Source organism: Dioscorea cayenensis, chromosome 16 (assembly GCF_009730915.1).
Source record: "Dioscorea cayenensis subsp. rotundata cultivar TDr96_F1 chromosome 16, TDr96_F1_v2_PseudoChromosome.rev07_lg8_w22 25.fasta, whole genome shotgun sequence".
In the NCBI taxonomy this organism is placed as follows: domain Eukaryota; kingdom Viridiplantae; phylum Streptophyta; class Magnoliopsida; order Dioscoreales; family Dioscoreaceae; genus Dioscorea; species Dioscorea cayenensis.
The window spans coordinates 2,011,245-2,029,461 of record NC_052486.1 but is presented as its reverse complement, the minus strand read 5'-3'; the positions used below and the strand labels follow the sequence as shown (position 1 = coordinate 2,029,461).

At 38.9% G+C, this 18,217-nt stretch overlaps 1 protein-coding gene across 1 annotated transcript; it reads right to left on the bottom strand.

Annotated features, from left to right (window-relative positions):
• Positions 1-14,901: 14,901 nt before the first annotated feature.
• On the bottom strand, positions 14,902-16,587 carry LOC120279162 (UDP-glycosyltransferase 73C3-like). Its single transcript, XM_039286029.1, has 3 exons — positions 16,238-16,587; positions 15,815-16,022; positions 14,902-15,617 (listed from the first exon to the last, which is right to left on the bottom strand). Exons 1-3 carry the CDS (start codon positions 16,525-16,527, stop codon positions 14,982-14,984), a joined length of 1,134 nt encoding a protein of 377 aa, XP_039141963.1. The 5' UTR covers positions 16,528-16,587; the 3' UTR covers positions 14,902-14,981.
• Between the last annotated feature and the right edge of the window lie 1,630 nt (positions 16,588-18,217).

Genomic DNA, 18,217 nt, shown 5'->3' with positions numbered 1-18,217 from the left:
ATACCGTTCTATTTTTGCGCTCCGCAACACCATTTTGTTGAGGGGTGTATGCAGTAGTCAATTGTCTTTGTATCCCATTCTCCTTGCAAAATGAATTGAATTCAGAATAAGTATTTCTCCATCTCTATCTGTGCGCAAACACATAATTGGCAGCCCTATCTAATTTCCTATTACCTTCATAAAGCATTTGAAATAACTCAAAGCTTATGACTTCTCAACCAAGAAATAAATCCATGACTTCATGCTATAGTCATCAATAAAACATAGAGTGTACCTCTTGTTGTTGATTGAAGTGGGGTTTATTGGACTGCAAATGTCAGCATGAATGAGGTCTAAAATCTGTTCAGATCTCCATGAACTCTTGATAGGCATTGGATCTCGGTGATGCTTCCCAACAAGACAGTTAGTGCATAATTCTGCGGTTGTAGTGAGCTTTGGCAGTCTGTGAACCATCTTCTTGCTTTCCAAAGTCTTTAGGTCTTTATAGTTCAAGTGACCATATCTGCGATGCCATAGTTGAGTTGTATTTTGTGCACTTGTAAGAAAACAGTTGTCTTTCAACACTTGAGGAGCTTGAGATTGGCTTTGATGGTGCACAAACACTATAAACATCCTGTTTGTACTCATTCTTGTTTCAATAATCAAACCTCTATCAGGATATAAATCTTGTAGACCCCTTCCTTAATCACAATTGCTAACCCTTTTTCTTGAAGTTGTCCTATGCTTAAGAGATTATTTTTCAACTCTGGAACATAGTACACATCAGTAATAGTGTGTCTAACACCATTTAACATAAGCTTCACATTACCTCGAGCTGTGACATTCATTCTGCAATTGTTTTCCAACTTGACAGTATGTTTGAAATCTTCATCTAATTCGAAGAAAAGAGCTTTGTCACCACACATATCATTTGAGCAACCTGATTCGAGAAACCACGCATCTTCTCGTCTGCTTTCCTTCACTTCAGCATAAGCCATTAACAATAACTCCTCCTCCTCCTCCTCAACTACTGCATAGTTAGCTTCCTTTTTTAAATTTGGGCACTCATACTGGAAATGCCCAAGCTTATGGCACTTAAAACACTCTAATGTGGGCCTTGAAAACACCTGTCTCCCTCTACCTCTTCCTCGTCCTCTTGCTCCACCTTGTGCTAGTCTTCCACGCCCTTTGGTACTTTGGCCTTCATCATGTGACACCTTGAGTGCTTGTTCTTCTTCTCCTTCTTTTTCCTTCCTAAATTTTTGCTCATGCACCAGCAGAGAACTTTGCAGATCATTTACTGAAAGCTCATCAATATCTTTTGCTTCCTATATGGAACACACAATGTAATTCCATTTTTTAGTGAGGGTCCTCAAGATCTTCTCCACTATTTTGACATCAGGCATCTTCTCCACAGTTCCGCATATCATTTGCAATCACCATCACTCGACCAAAATAGTCAGTAATTGATTCTCCATTCTTCATCTCCAAAACTTAGAAGCTCCTGCGAACGCTATTCAGTTGAGCTCATTGAACACGAGTGTTGCCTTGATATTTCAACTTCATTGAATCCCAGAGCTGTTTGGACGTCTCCTTTTTCGTGATTGTCTTCAAAATTGACTTGTCAATTGATGAGAACAAGTAATTTTTTGCCTTCAAATCTTTCAGCTTCATCTCCTCCAGAATTTTCTTCTCTGCAATTGAAAGTGCTTCCTCATCTTCAGTCACTATATATCCTGATTCCACTACACTCCAAAACTCCCTGGATCTGAGCAAGTTCTCCATGACCAAACTCCAATGGTCATAATCGCCATCAAATTTTAGAATACCAGGTTGAGTATATCCAATGTTTGCTTCAGAACTCATCTTTCTCTTTTGCCAAACTTGCCGCCTCTCTGATTCCAAATGTTAAATATGAGATTAAAAGCAAGAATCGATTGAATGAGCTAAGTTTATTTGTATAATATCTGGCTTTTAAATAGCCTTACAACTAAATTAGAAATCCTAACAAACTCAGAAATCCTAAAGAACTCCATCCTTACAGGATTTATTTAACAGAAACAAAGATAAAATCAACTAGACTTGATAAACTCCTACAAAGAAGGAAACAACTCTTCCAGTTTATAGGGAGGCTGAACTCGTGCACGCGGGCTATGACGGGTTTGATGCACGCGTGACGCATTCACTAGGTTGTGATGAAGGTGATGTGCACGCCACGATTGGCCAGCAACCGTGCCATGTCAAGCATAGAGATTATGTGTCCTTATGCAAATAGTGGAACTAGAACAACATGAGGAGGTGTATACACAAATAGTGGAACTAGAACAACATGAGGAGGTGTATACACAAATAGTGGAACGTAGTAGTAGTGCTGTTGTTGGCGTCATTGATGATGTTAGTTTGTTTGGTCATGGCTGTGGAGATGGATACGAGAGCTTTGGGAAGGATGAAGGATGTGGGTGGAGATGAAGAAGGTTTTATGGGGATAAGGGTAAAGCAAAGCCTAGAATTCAGTGGGACTTTAAATAATACTGGCGCAGAGACACAAAGGTGACCAAAACGGTCCAAACTTGTTTGTTTGGTACTCGGAGTGTGTCCTCACACTCGGCAAAGTGCTAGCATGGATGGTGCTAGCGTGCTGGATTAACGAATGGTTGTTTTTGCTTGCGCGTGATGTGTTTTATCTTCTCTTTTTGAAGATAGGATTGTGGCAATTAACTATGCCGCAGTTTTATTGCAGGTCATCAAGAAGTTAGAGCCAGTTTAGGAAATGAAAAAAAAAGGCACGAATAACAATTTCACTAGCTCACCCACCGGTGATGAGCACGATCAGGAGATCCAGGACTCAGACCAGACCGGCGGCTGTTCTTTTAAGCTCCTCTTGTTCTTTTTGTCTCTGTGCAGAGTCCTTCTTTTAGCACAGTGGTTTTGTTTTTTTTTTTTTCCTTGTGCTCGTATTGGTTGTGGTTTTTTCATGCATTTTGTTCTTCTGTAGTTTTCACCTCTTGTGACCTTTTTACTTTGGTTTTTGAAAAAAAATAGATAAAGTACAATTTGATATTGGAACAATTAGAAAATAATAAAATAATTCAGAATAATAAATTTTTATTATTTCAAACTTTAGTTAATTAAATGAGCATAACAACGGGGAAAAAGATCTTTTTTTGTTTGTGTTGTTTTAGTCCTTATATATAATGTCTCTAATTGTTTTTAGTGTTAGTATTTTGTTTTTCACTTTTTTGTGGATTTGTTTTTGTTGTGGGGTGTCTGTTTTTTCTCTTTTCTTTTCTTTGTACGTGGTCATCCACTTTTTTTTATTTGTTCTCTATTTTTAATATATATGATTTATTTATTTTTCTAAAATAAAAGAAAATTAAATGAGCATAAAAATTGTAATGAGTCTTTAGTTTTTAAAATATTTATTTTAATTAATATCAGTTAAATTAATTAAAATATGATCTCTATGGTAAGAAGTCTTTTTCTTCATTGCATGAATTCTAGTATGCATGCATGCTAAGACCGTTTGGCGTGAAAATATTTCTACCGTAATCTAAAAATATTATTTTATTTGAAATTATAGCACCAATAATTTTAACAGTCATTAAAAAAAAATCTCAACAATAACATATTATTCAGAAACTTACCAACCACATTATTATCTCCAAAACAGGTATTTTTTTAGTTTTTATTTTTTTATTCTGGAGTAATGTGGTAACTTTTGCTGAAATTTTTGAACAATTTTATCTTTCAAATGTAATTTTTAAGACAAGTTTGCCCTTGATTTTTAATAATTAGATTTAATTACCCCTCACTCAAAATTAAAATATTTAACATTTAAGTATTATTTTAATTTGACATTTTATTACTTGTTTTATACATATTTTAATAATTATGCGTGTTAAGTATATTATAGTTGATATATATGAATTTTGGTTTGTATTTTTTGTCACGACCCGAACCCGGCTTAATGGACCCGGGACGCCGACAAACGGCCTTACACATACAAAGCCGAAACCAAGTAAACATAGTAGACCTCAAAACATGTTCCAAAACAGAATAAAAAACTAACTAAGTGGTTTGCAAAAATAATACAAACTTATTCAAATGCTAACAATCAATGGGATATAGGCGATTGCCCAACTAGCCTCGCTAAGCTATCCGCCACTTAACTCTACTCCTGATAAAAAAAGAGATATCAAAACATTTATGAGTTTGACAGCCTAGTAAACTATTAGAAATAATCGATATAATCAAATTAGGGTTAGTAAAATCATTCGAATCAAATTAGAATTATCAATTATAATTAATTAATCAACAATTAATTAATCATTAGGGTTACCTCCAACGCACACACGCAATGTTCTCGAACTTTTCACCCTCGATCCGAAAGAAGTGATGATTTCTTTTTGCTCCAAGCAACTAATGTGAATATTAAGGTTTTTGCCGTAGCCGTCTTTTGATGGCAATCACAAATTAATTGAGAAACCCTAATCTCATATCACATATTTATAGGGAGTATATATTCGGATAAGGTTAGAACATGTTGCGTGGACCCATTTGGGATCACTACATCTTTAGCAAATTAGTCCATACTAATTTTATAATCACAATCATATCCATCAACAAATTGCAATTTAATTCAAAGATTAGAGATATTCATATGTGAGACACCAATATAATATTTTACATATTAATCCCTCTATCAATAAATAATCCATATAAGTGGGATGATTAGACCACCAATAGCACTGTCGATCTCCACTTATATGTGTGTTTCTTTACACTATTGGACATAAAGCAATTTAAGAAAAATGTATAATAATATATATTTTATATATATAATAAAATACTTTCAAAAATTTAACTGGCCGGATTTTTATCCAACACATAAGAAACACAATATAGAATATTCTCTCCTACAATAGGAGTGATAGATCTCATCTTCGATGACTACAAACCTTCATGTATTTATTATATAACCCAACGTATCTGTATATAGCCTGTAATTAGCATCACCGGTTGATATTATCAAAGTAATATAATTTATACATAAGATTTAATAACATATATCCTTAGGTAATAAGGACTTTTTGTAACAGAATAACTCTTTTGTTCTATGACAATGTTTGGTCTAAGAGTTCTGTATGGTCCAGTTCAATATTTGTCAACTACAAATATCCACAATGTTACTAAGAGTCTCCACTCTAGTGGTTGAGACATACCACTCTATCACATATAGTAGTACAACATGTGACAACCAATAATGAATACAAAATCATATTTTATCTCATAGGTTGTGAACTATTTTAGTTGCAAGGAACATAGAAAAAAATGTCTCACTTTAATGATCTCTATCATTAATTTGAGATCTATACAATGCAAGCCCATAAAAGTAGAGTTAATGAATCTGCTATGTTCTCTGCAGAAGCGACTTTCGTTATCACTATATCTCTTCGTTTAGCAATCTCTCTTACTAAATGAAACTTTCTTTCTATGTGCTTTGTTCTTTGATGAGACCTTGGTTCCTTAGCTTGTGCAATTACCCCGTTATTATCACAAAACGAAGTGATAGGAGCCTCTATAGTAGGAACAACGCCTAACTCTTGGATGAACTTCTTGATCCATACTGCTTCTTTTGTTGCTTCACATGCCGCAACATACTCTGCTTCAGTTGTGGAATCGGCTACAGTACTCTGTTTACAACTTCTCCAACTAAAAACCCCATTATTTAAAGTAAATACAAATCCAGATGTAGACTTTCTATCATTAGGATCCGATTGGAAATCTGAATCAGTGTATCCATCAAACTTTAATGGACCCCCACCATATATCAAATAATAATGTTTAGTCCTATTAAGATATTTAAGAATATGCTTAACGACAGTCCAATGCTCATTTCCAGGATTAGATTGATATCTACTCACAACACTAACTGCTTGAGTAATATCTGGCCTTTTACATAACATTGCATACATCAAACTCCCAACTGCAGATGCATATGGGCAATGTTTCATTCTTTCTAACTCCTCATCAGTTTGAGGTGACATTTTCGTAGAAAGAATAATTCCAATGTCTAAAAGGTATTAACCCCTTTTTGGAATCTTGCATGTTAAACTTAGCCACAATCTTTTCAATATATTTAAACTGAGACAATCCCATAAGTCTATTACCTCTATCTCTATAGAGTTTAATGCCTAAAATATATGATGCCTCACCCAAGTCTTTCATAGATAATTTGTTAGACAACCATAATTTTGTTGAAGATAACATTCCTATGTCATTCCCAATGAGAAGAATATCATCAACATAAAGAACAAGAAAAGTAATAGCGTTCCCTTGTGTTTTCTTATAAACACAATTTCATCCGGATTTTGAGTAAAACCAAACAATTTGATCGTTTCATGAAACTGGATGTTCCAACTTCTAGAGGCTTGTTTAATTAAGTCCATATGTAGACTTGTTAAGCTTGATGACCCGAGCCAGAATTATCAAAGGCCCTTATTCTTCACAAATGGAGAATGGTGGAAAACTATAGTTTCTATATCAGAGTACATGTCAACACGGTCAATGCTTAATCCCCAGTGACAGGGTTAGTGCATAGTTAATTAGGACTAGTTTCTATGTCAAAATACTTCATGTTCACAAAACAATAAAATATCAAAATTCAAATTAGGCAAAATACGTGTAATTTGCTAGGCAAAATTTTTAGTAGTTTATCATATCAAAATAGACCAACTATTTGAATTCAAACATGAACAGATAACTTAAAAAAAAATAATTAATCAGAAATTAACTAAAATATCTAAAATTCAGAATTTAAATAATAGGTATTTATATAAACGGTCTTAAACTTTAGAAATTAAATAATTCTAATTTAAATAAATTTTTAAACCTTTTAGATAATTCTAATCCAAAATAAAATATCATTACTCAAAATTTCAAATAATTTAAAGTAATTTTAAAAATAATAACAATAAATAAATAATTCAAAATATAAATCAAAATAATCAGTATTTTTCATAAAAATTCCAAAAGTTCAAAAAACTAGAAATCAAACAAGTTTCCTCATAAAATCTTATATTTGAGAATAATTTTCAAGGAAAAAAACCTATTTAACACAAGCAAGAGAATTGAAAGAAGGATAAAAATGCAAAAGATCAAGCTATCACCCAAATATTGGTTATTTTCAAGGGTATAATAGCCTAAGGTCATATTAAATCCTATCATGACCCATAAGTACTAAATTAGACATAAGTTTGACTATTTTTTCCCAAACCACAAAATTATAAATTTTAATGATATTAGACAGCCAGAACTATGACATATCCAAAATTTACATAGTTTAGAGTACTACTCAAAGCATAACATTTATTTAAATGCCCGGCTATTCCCGCAAACTTGCAATTTCGACATACCCTTTTCAAACATGCATATATCTCAATCTATAACTCCAAAATTAGAGATATTTTACTAAAAATCATATGACTTAATAATAAACAACTTTTTTATTTTTCTCCTTATCCAATTCGATTTTTATGACCATAAAAAATATCCATAAATCTTGATGTTCTGCACAGACATCCCATCCGAGATAATTTACTAATAAAATCATATCTCATAAACTACAAGTGTATAAAATCTAAAAATTTTCATGTATTTAGGAAACATCAAAATATACAACTTTTATATTAAACATGAGTCCTTATTTAACTTATAAGATCCTTAAATTCTCTGATCAAACTTCATGCTTCATGTAGAAAGCCATCGAGCACATTTACAGAAACCTGATCATATCTTACAAATTACAGCGATAAAAATTCTAAAATTCTTATATCCATAGATCATGCTGACTTCTACAACTTTACTATCTAATTCTTTATCTAGTTCAAAGACATCATTCTTGTTTAAAAAGGCAAACACATGCTTCGCCATAAGAGAGGATTTAGCAAGAGATAAATTTTTTATTCCAAAACCCCCCCTCAGGCTTACCATCGTTAAGAGTTTTCCAGTTCACGTTATGGATGCCCTTTCCATTGCGATTCCTACACCAATAGAATTTCCTAACCATTTTGGTGATATCAGAAAGAACTGTTTCTGGAATTGTGTAAACTGATAAAGTGTAAGTAGGAATGGAAAGAAGGGAAGAGTTAATTAAAGTTGCTTTCGCAGTAGGAGAGAGGTTGAAGTTGCTCCAACGGGCGCACTGAAGATGAACTTTATCAATCATTGGTTTAAAGGTAGAAGCAGCAAGACGCTTAGGGGAAATCAAAATTCCAAGGTATTTAAAAGGAAAGGTGGTTTGAGTAAGGTTTAAGATGACACAGATACAGGAGGAGACATGTTTGTTGCACCAAATTGGAAAGAAGATCTGAGACTTAGATAAATTAGGACGCTACCCGGTAAGGACGTACACCATAGACATTTAGACACTGATTGATGCCACGGGTAGCATGCCTAGAAGCCTGGGTGACAAGAATTAAATCATCAACCAACATGAGATGATTGAAATTATGATTGAGGTTAGGATGAAATCCGGGAAGCAAACCAATCGCCAGACCAGAATTGAGCATAGAAGTAAGGACTTGGGTCACCAAAATGAAAAGATGAGAGGAAATAGGGTCCCCTTGGCAGACACCTCTGAACGAGGAAAACCATGGGGAATTGGAACCATTAACCAGAATGGAGAAGGAACAAGAATGTAAACAGGTAGAGATCCAGGATATCCAAAGTGAAGGAAAATTCATACGGGAAAGAACCTCAAGAATTGCACTCCAATTAACAGTATCATAAGCTTTCTCGATGTCTAGTTTTATTAGCATCCTCGGAGGGTTTTTGAAATTAGTGTCTAACGTGTGGACAATCTCTTGCACAACAATAATGTTATCAAACAAGCACCGACCAGTCACAAATCCAGTTTGCTCTCGACCTATCAATTTAGGGAGAACCAGCTGCAACCGATTGACTAGGAGCTTAGAAATGATTTTATAATTGACATTGCAAAGCGAAATCGGACGAAAATTAGAAATGGTCCTAGGCCTATCCTTCTTGGGGATAAGGGTAATAAAAGTTTTACCCCACAAAGAAGGAATCACAGAGTTAGCAAAGAAAAAGCGGATGGCAGAGAACATATGGTCACCAATAATATGCCAAAAATTACGATAAAACTCAACAGTGAAACCGTCGGGACTAGGAGCCTTGCCAGTGGGCAGGTCTAAAATAGTTTAATAAACTTCATCCTTAGAAACCCCCCGATTAAGAGAAGCTGCATCCGAGTCAGTAATGCAAGGGAGGTTGCCAGGAAAAGCATAACCATATTGTCGTTAGGCACGCTCCAGAGATTTTTATAGAATGTGAAGAAGGCGCTTTCAATACTCTCATGTTCATGACAATGGATACCGAAAGAGTCATCAACCTGAGAGATGAAGTTAGCATGGGCACGGATACGAGTCATGGCATGAAAAAAATTGGTATTTTTGTCTTCATCCTTTGATCCACAGCATTCGGGCACGCTAGGCCCATAAATTACTATTCTGGCGCTGCAAGTGCGAGAGATTAGTGTAATGTTCCATTAAGAGAGATTGAGAGATAAAATTAAAATCAGAGTGCTCCAGGTTACTAATTTCAGCTTCAATACAATCATATCAGACTCAATTTTGTTGATGCCACGACGGCGCTAAGCACTGAGATTAGATCGGTTACACGATAGAAGGTGAGTAAGCGCTTGCATGGCTTGCCATGAGGTTGCTTAAACCAAGCATCCCGAACGGCGTCATGACAGCCTACAAAATCAAACCAGTTGTTATTAAAACGAAAAATATATTTAGAGGAAGCAGGAGAAGGGGAAGAAGCCAGAAGGAGAGGAGAGTGATCATAAAACAAACGAGGGTGATGCATAAGCTTATTGGTCTTAAAAAAATCTGCCAAAACAAGATTAATCAAGCATCTATCGAGTCTAGCCTAGCGGCGAGCTAACCCCAACTGGTTGTTACACCAGGTATATTGAGCGCCAGAGTAGTTAAGATCAATCAGATTATTATGCTCAACGAATTCGCTAAAAAAGTGGGCTTTTCTATCATAATAGGCGAATGGCCCCCCTGAAGGTCGGATCTATGGAGAATGGAGTTGAAATCCCCGACAACGAGCCAGGGGACCTACAAGGAAGCCAGTTTAGAGAGTTCGTGCCAAAGAAAGCATTGAGATCTAATCCGAGTGGAGTTGTAAATAATAGAGATGAGAAAAGTTTTAGAAATGTTGTGAGAGATAATGATATAAAGGGCGCGTCTGGATGCCGCCATGGGCGTAACCGTTCCGATGGATTTGAGCCAGAACACGATTATTCCTCCGGAGAAGCCGTCCAAAAAAATAGCTACCCAGTCCCAATCCTTGGATATTCTTCTACAAAAACGATCAGCCCGATCAGCATTGGCTCTACTTTCAACAAGACAAACAATAGCAGGTTTATGAGTTTTAATAAGACGAAAAACATGGGAAGAAGTATCTCCAGTAGAGATACCCCTGCAGTTCCAGCATATGATTTTAATTGTATTCATAACAACCATGATAACAGTTGAGTAAGAGTAAACACTTCCTGGAGGAGAAGAAGAACAGTAGCTGATTAAGAACCGGGCTCATCGGCTTCAACTCTCCCCTTCTTTGGAGAAGTACTATGCATGCTTCAACCTTTCCGCACGAGGGTCTCTCAGCGGGCTTCCATTTGATATTGGAAGAGAGTCATGTTATCATCTGGGCTAGTATCAGAGAGGATTTCTTTAGACATCTCATCGTCTTCGTCTTCTTCAGAGGAATCCTCTCCCTGGCTTTCATCATCAACCATATCCTCTTCATCGAGAGCATTGGAGACTTTCTCAACAATGATGATATGGGGATTAGAGTCATGAGGAGAGGGGGGACAGATGGGGACTGCACCGAAAATGGAAGAATAGGTGGAGGAGATTTAGGGTAGTACTGAACACGGCTTGACTCTATTCCTGGGGATACTTGCGGAGTGAGATTTTGGTTGAAAGAGATGGGCGGCAAAGCACTAAGTGGTTGTGAGTTACCGCCTTGGAACTCACACTCAATTATGGGAACGTTGGAAGGAGGAGAGGCAAAGGGCGGGCTAAAAAAGGTGCATTGATTAGGGGGCTGGGCGGCTACGCCACTAACAGGAGATGTGACAGGAGATGGAGGTGGCCGCCCACTAGCAGCTGCTCTCCTTCCGCCATGTAGGCTGTGCATGTCAGTGCCTTGGGACGTGTCTGCAACGGGACTCAGCATGACTGCTGCACCGTGAGCCACGTGAGTGGCACGCGTGCCACTGCCGTGGCCACGGGTGCTGCCCCGCCGGTGAGAAACCAGAAGCCAGGGACCGAAATCAGAGTCTGGTGCATTGTGCACCGCTTTAACCAGATTTTAGTGGCACCGGTCTAGGCGGTCCGATACCTGGCACCAGATTTTAGAGTCTGGGTCAACATCATCCATGCATTGATTTAGGCGGTCCGATACCTGGCTAGAACCGGACCCAACCTTCCACTGATGGTGGGGCAAGTTGGTTTTAGTGGCACCGGGTTTCGAAGATCGCGGGCAAGTTTGCTACCATGGCCGATCAGTCCGCACGAATAACAGAACGTCGGCAAACGCTCATATTGAACAACGACAAACACCCTGTGTATATCATCCCCAATCTAGAAACCCCGGCTGAGCGGTTTAGATAGGTCAATTTCAACACAGATTCGGGCGTATTTGGACCTGCTAAGGGATGTAGTGAAATCATCCACCTTGAGCAAAGTACCAAAATGGCCGACAATAGTTTCCAGAGTTTCTCCTTCCCACAACTCCACGGGAAGATTATGAAGCTGCATTCAAATAGCAGCGGTGCTTAGCTTGGCGAATATAGGTTCGAAGAAGGGTTTCCAAGGAGATAGCTGGAGTATAATGCCATTAACGGACCAAGGACCATCGAGGAGGAGCTGCTGCATTGCTTTCTGAGAGGAACACCTAATTAAGAGAAACCCATTAGGGAGATCAGAGATGCTAATATCTCCATAAGCACTCCATTTGGCAATAAGATCGATTTTTTACTTCAGCGAAAGGAGGGGATTTGCCAAAGAACTTCCCATAAAGTGCATATTGGAACTTCAATCTGGCTCTGCTCATGGCGTCTCCATCAATGCGGACAAAATCAGTGGTAGTTTCCTTGAGTTTGGTGAGCATTTGTGCATTATGTAGGGGAGAATTATCTGCCGATTGGTGAAGGGATGAAGCGATTTGTACCCAGGACTTGGGTTGCCAAGGAGGGGGAAGGGGGGCCGAATACCGATCCCCGCTTGCCATGGCAAGAGGGGAGCGACAAAGGAGAGGACTAAGATTCAGAGCAGGTGAAGGAGAGGATTAAGATTCAGGGCAGGCCTCTACTCCATTCGGCCCTAGTGTCTTTTCACTGTTGAAGTTCCTCAAGAGTGCAAAGGCAAGGTGACAGTGAATGTTGGCACTCTTCGATCTCCCCTGACCCCACTGGCGACCGATGGAGGTAGCGTAGGATCTCATTACAATCATGAGCTCTCCACCACAACAAAGGATAAGGCGCTGATCCATTAGGGCCGACGGGATGTGGGGACGACGAACGACGTAGCTGAAGACCCTGCGGTGAATCTGAAGGAAATATCTCTTGTGGAGGTGAAGATAACCCACCCTGGTGGAGGATGGAGCGAGGACGGACAAAGTTTGGCAGTTAACTAGGTGGCAAGGCTCATAATGGCAGAGGATTCCAGCTCCCGTTGTATGGACACGGGTAATGGAGACTGCGTTCATCTGCCTCGGTGTAATGTTCCCCACCCAGTGGAGGTTTTCTCTCGATATGGCGGAATGTGCCACCGGTCACCATTATCAAGGAGGTCGCTACCAGTTGGATCATGAAGACAGGCCGTTGGTCATAATGGGAGTCGTATGGGTGGCAATGGCAAAGGCAGACAAGGACAGCTTATGTACAAGCATGTCGATCATCCCAGTGTTGAAGGGGATGTTTCATTATATGCGCAGGAAGATGTGATTTTCATTTATATGCTTGGAAAATCTCATGTGTCACGTGATGACATGAGATCCAATTCTATCTCTAATGAAGAGGTGGAGCCTGTTAGTCGGATGGGCCCGTTCTTGCACCCCCATCACTTCTGCAACATGTATAGAGATGGGGGGGCTTGAGGGAATTGGGGGGCCGTATGCCATCAGAAATTCCAAGATTTTGGATGCAGATTGTCACCAACTTGAACCCAATCATGTGGAAAATCACCCACTTGATGTGGTGGGATCCGTTTATCATACAAGTTATAAGAAGGAAAAAGTAGTGGTGGGATCCACTCTTGCAAGGAATGAAATGCAAAATGAGAAGGTGGGTCAAATAGAGTTTGTTGGCTAGGTTTTACAAAGAGTTTTCCATTCTCAAGGAGGCATGTGTAGATGGGTCAAAACCTCAGCCTAGTACCCATCAAAAGCAACAAAGGAATATGAATATAGGGATGGGCATCCATGCTGAAGCACTTGGGCCTACAAAGTCCAGAGCTACGAAGGATCCAACTGGCCCTCGAAAGGCTAATTGCTTGGAGATGGCCTCATGCATCACTCTGTTGGATTTTTCAGAGGTGGACTTTTGTAATGGGAATCACGTTGCAACTTTTCCACCTCTTCAAGGGTTGAATTGGCTCCTTGTTTGGGGATTGTGGTCTATGGTGCCAAATCAATTCAAAACCCTGACAAGTGAGTCTTGTCAAGGTATACTTCTGAATGTGCAAGGTGATGAGGAAAGGTCTCAAAAGGGGGAGGAAAAAGGAGGAAACTTGAGGAGTTTCTTTCTTTGGGGATTCATCTTTGAATGGTTGAAGCCATGAGGTTACCTATGAATCAGACGACTCAATTTCTACTTTCGAAAGAATCATCAGAGCGCTCAGGCCAGGATCGCAATCAAAGCACCCTGTAACACGTTTGGTTCATCAAGGGCACGTAGAAGCGAGCATCAGAAGAAGTTGTCTTTCAAATGGAATGAGGAGGCATGCTTTGTACCAGAGCTGCCTAAATCAACAAAGAAGAAAGGTACACGGGGAGTTCCTCTAGAAGTCATAGTTGAGAAGAGAACAAAGCTGGAGGAGCCCTAGGGCGCTAGTGAGCCTAGTGCCGGCGTGGAGGATCACGAGCATGGCATGGGGTAGTCTCGTTGGAGCTCCTTTGGGCCTTCGAGGCCTCTTTGTGGGTGTTTTTGTAATTGTTGGTGTACCACATCTAGTGGTCCTATCTTATTGTTTTTGTTGTACTTTTAACCGCTATGGGTAGCGGTGATGTACTGCCTATCTTTTAGTTTATCGAAGTGGTTTATTTACCTTTTAATATATATATATATATATATATATATATATATATATATATATATTACTTGAATTTTTTCCCATAATTGCTTTATGTTTGCTAAAAATTTCATATTTAGCGGTATTTTAAAAAATTTGGTACATTACCATGTTGATTGCCATAATCATATACTTAAAATGTGACTATAATAAATTTATGCAACATTTCAAAACCTATAGTATTTCATATCTTATTATAGTGAGAATCTTATCACTGTAGTAAAATATTAAACCCAACCAAATCGTCCCTAAAAATTTATATGTATGGCTATAAGGAGAAAGATTTTTTTTTTATTTTTTTTGAGAAAAGTGGATAAATTAAATACATTAACAAAGAAAACAGAGAACAAACTAACCACAAGAAGTGGAGAAGGAACAAGACCAGCGCACAAAAGAAAAACAAAAAGAGAAAGAGGAGAAAAAAATTTTGGTTTGCTTAGAATTAAAATTACCTTAAATATCTAAAAGGCTTTATTTTTTTTTTAAAATTAAGATTGTGATGGATTTCAATAATTTGTATTGAATAAAATCTATTTTTATTTATTGCCTTATATTGAAGGAGATACAAAGTTCTAGATGCAAAATATATCAGAAGTACATACAAATTTATTAAACTGCAGTCCCTTGCACATCCTTGCAAGGTTCATGCTTGATGTATTCAACGAACCTAGTAATATTCTCATAAGAAGAACCTGCACCTTCTTCCATGGCCTTAATAGCCTTCTTTTTAATCTCTCTAGCCCTTATCCTCCTCTCCTCGGCCTCCACGCCATCACCCATCAAACTCCTCACAGCCCTCTCCACGTCATCCTTCTTAACCGGAATCTCATCCTCACCATAATAAAACACAGGCTTCTTCACTCCAATAGCAATTCCAATCCTCAACAACTCCACAACCAACCTCTCATTCAAGAACTGGTCTACAAACTGCGGCCAAGTGATCATTGGCACACCATTTGACACTGCTTCCAAGGTTGAGTTCCATCCACAATGACTAACAAAACCACCAACAGCCTTATGTGAGAGTATCACGGCTTGTGGAGCCCATCCCTTGATAACAAAACTCCTCAAACTCATCCTCTTCTGGAACCCTTCCAACCACTCTTCAACCTCCGAACACATCTCCACATCCTTGATGACCCAAATAGAAGGAACCCCAGAAGCCTCTAGTCCTGACCCAATCTCTAATATCTGTCCCACTTTCATCCGTGCCAAACTACCAAAAACTAACATAAAAGCACAGACCTTTCCTCCATAGAGTCAAGCCAACCGAACAACTTCTCTGGATCCACTGCAGCCTTATTCCCTCTCTCAATCCTAGCACAAAAAAATCATCCTTATCATATAAACACAATGGCCCAACAGTCCAAACATCCTTTCCAATCACCTTCTTGTAAGCCTCCACAAACATAGGCTCAACATCATCGAAAAGTGTTCATAACCACTCCATCAGCAGTTTCCTCTGCATGCAAAGCCTCATCACGTAACTTCTCCAAACCCGGTGCGTTAAACCACCCTGGTGCGTGCAATTTACATACCTTAAAGCTCTGACTAACAACATCATCATCATTATCAGTCAAGCCGGGCACAGCAATTTCCTCAAACTCGTCAGTAACAGTCTCATAAATCTTATGCAGCTGAAAAACATAACTACAATAGATGTAAATGCAAGAAGGGCCATGAAAGACGAGGCGGCGAATGTTGAGTGAACGTGCGACGTTTGCAGGCCCACGGGTTGCTCATGTCGTTGATCATGCAGGTCGGGCGGGGGACGAGATCTTTGAGGCGTTGCTCGATAGAGTGGTCAAAGAGTCGGATGGCGTCGAAGAAGTTCACAATGAGGTCTTTAGAAGGGAGGAGGTCACAGTTTTTCGCAGCCGAGGGGAAGGCCAGCTTCGGCGCAGGGGAAAGGGAGCTCGATGAAGTTTATATGAAGGTTGGACTCGTGCATGCGGGCTATGATCGGTTTGATGCGCGACGCGTTCACTGGGGTTGTGATGAAGGTGACGAGCACCCCGCGCTCAGCCAGCAGCCGTGCCATGTCAAGCATCGGGATTATGTGTCCTTGTGCCATTAGTGGCACTATAACAACATGAGGAGGTGTTGTAGTAGTGTTGTTGTTGAAGCCATTGATGATGGTTGTTTGTTTGGTCATGGTTGCGGAGACGGACGGGAGAGTTTGGCAAGGATCACGGTTGTGTGTGGAGATGATCGAACTGGGTTTTTATGGGGAGAAGGGCGAAGGGGTGGCTTGGGCTTCACGGTACTTGAAATGGTGACGCGACGACAACTAGTCAACCCAACTTATTTTATTTTATTTTCGTTGAGAAAGACCCCACTTATTTGTTTGGGAGCCCGAGTGGGTTGGCCCATTTTTCAAATTTTTTTTTTCTTTGAGTAGAAGCGAAAAAGCTAAAACCAACAACAGAAAAACAAAGGAAAAAAACAATTGATACTCAAAGGTAATTGATAATTACGGTTTGTTCAAAACTTTCGTCTTAGAAAGCCAATTACCTTTCTCTAGGGAGTCTGCTCACCCTATTGAACTCCGTTTTTATTTCAATTCCTACCTATCGGATGTCTGTTTTCAAACTTCGATATGGGTGATTAAAGAGATTGATAAAATTTGAAGAGACTTTCTTTGGAAATGCCCGGATCTGTGATCAAAAGGAATGAGACTAGTAGACTGAAAAAGAATTTGTAGAACTCGTGATATGGGAGGGTAGGGAATTATGAATCTATTTGAATTCAACAAAGCTCTCCTAGGTAAATGGTGGTGGAAAATTTTCTCAGGCCATAAAGGTTGTTGGACAAAAATAATTCAAGGTAATTACCTAAACGAAGGGCACCTAGGAACACTACTTCACTCTTCAGCTTGGTATAATTCCTTCACTCTTCATCTATACAGCTTACTCAAAATCCTTCTCTGCAAAATTTGCTTTTTCGAAAAGCAACCTCCTCTGAGATTTTATCTTTCTTGACCTCCATCCCAGACTGTTCCAATGATCAAGAGGATGTTAAAACTTGGAATCTGGAAAAAAAAATGGAGACTACTCAGTTCGATCTTTCTATAAATTCCTTATAGATGGAGGAACACCCAGTGCCTTATATTCTTTTTTCTGGAAATTTAGTTGTCCAAGCAAAATCACTCTCTTTTGTTGTATAGCTTGTGAGAACAAAATTCTAACCCAGGATAATTTAGCCAAAAAAAGGTTGTAACACGCAAATTGCGACCGATACTTGTGTTTTATGTCACAGATCTTCAGAATCTACAGAGCATCTCCTAATTCACTGTGACTTTGCCGATAGTATCTGGGCCTTTTTTAAACAAAATTTAAACTTACCTTCTCATTCTAAGGTAATCTCAGAGGTCTAGTCTTCCTGGATTTCTTCCGTATAGGTTCGACAAAGAACCATGTGCACCTACTTGTCTGGGCAATTTTTTGGAACATTTGGCTTGAAAGAAACAGGTGTATCATTACCTTTCATGCTTTGAATTCACGTACAAGAATCATTAAATCATTCACATGTCACTCGGATTGGATTTCGCAAACTAGGGGACCCGCCTCAAGTTCGCGGAATCAACTCAAAAGTTGAAGAGCTTCCCTCGCCTTCTTGAATATGAGGCTAGAGGGAAATTCCAACGACATGGAGTAGTCTTCGCCTGATCTAGCCGACGTTTTTGGCAGTCTGAGTAAACCTTTGTCGCCTCCTAGTGGACTCTTTCTTCGCAGCTGTGTTTGCCTCTTTTTTTTGTTTTTCCATTTCCTGTTAAGAGTTTATTACCTCTGATGGCGAATTCTCCTCTTTGGTTTCTTGGTCTGTTGTTGCAAGTTTCTTTTATG

Excerpts from the sequence above, each read along its gene's own strand:
- LOC120279162 (XM_039286029.1), bottom strand. The coding sequence starts at position 16,527 with ATGACCAAACAAACAACCATCATCAATGGCTTCAACAACAACACTACT. Across the intron at positions 16,023-16,237 it reads CCCCTCGGCTGCGAAAAACT|TTATGTTTTTCAGCTGCATA; the intron begins GTGACCTCCTCC and ends CATCTATTGTAG. Across the intron at positions 15,618-15,814 it reads AGGAAACTGCTGATGGAGTG|GTCTGTGCTTTTATGTTAGT; the intron begins GTTATGAACACT and ends TATGGAGGAAAG.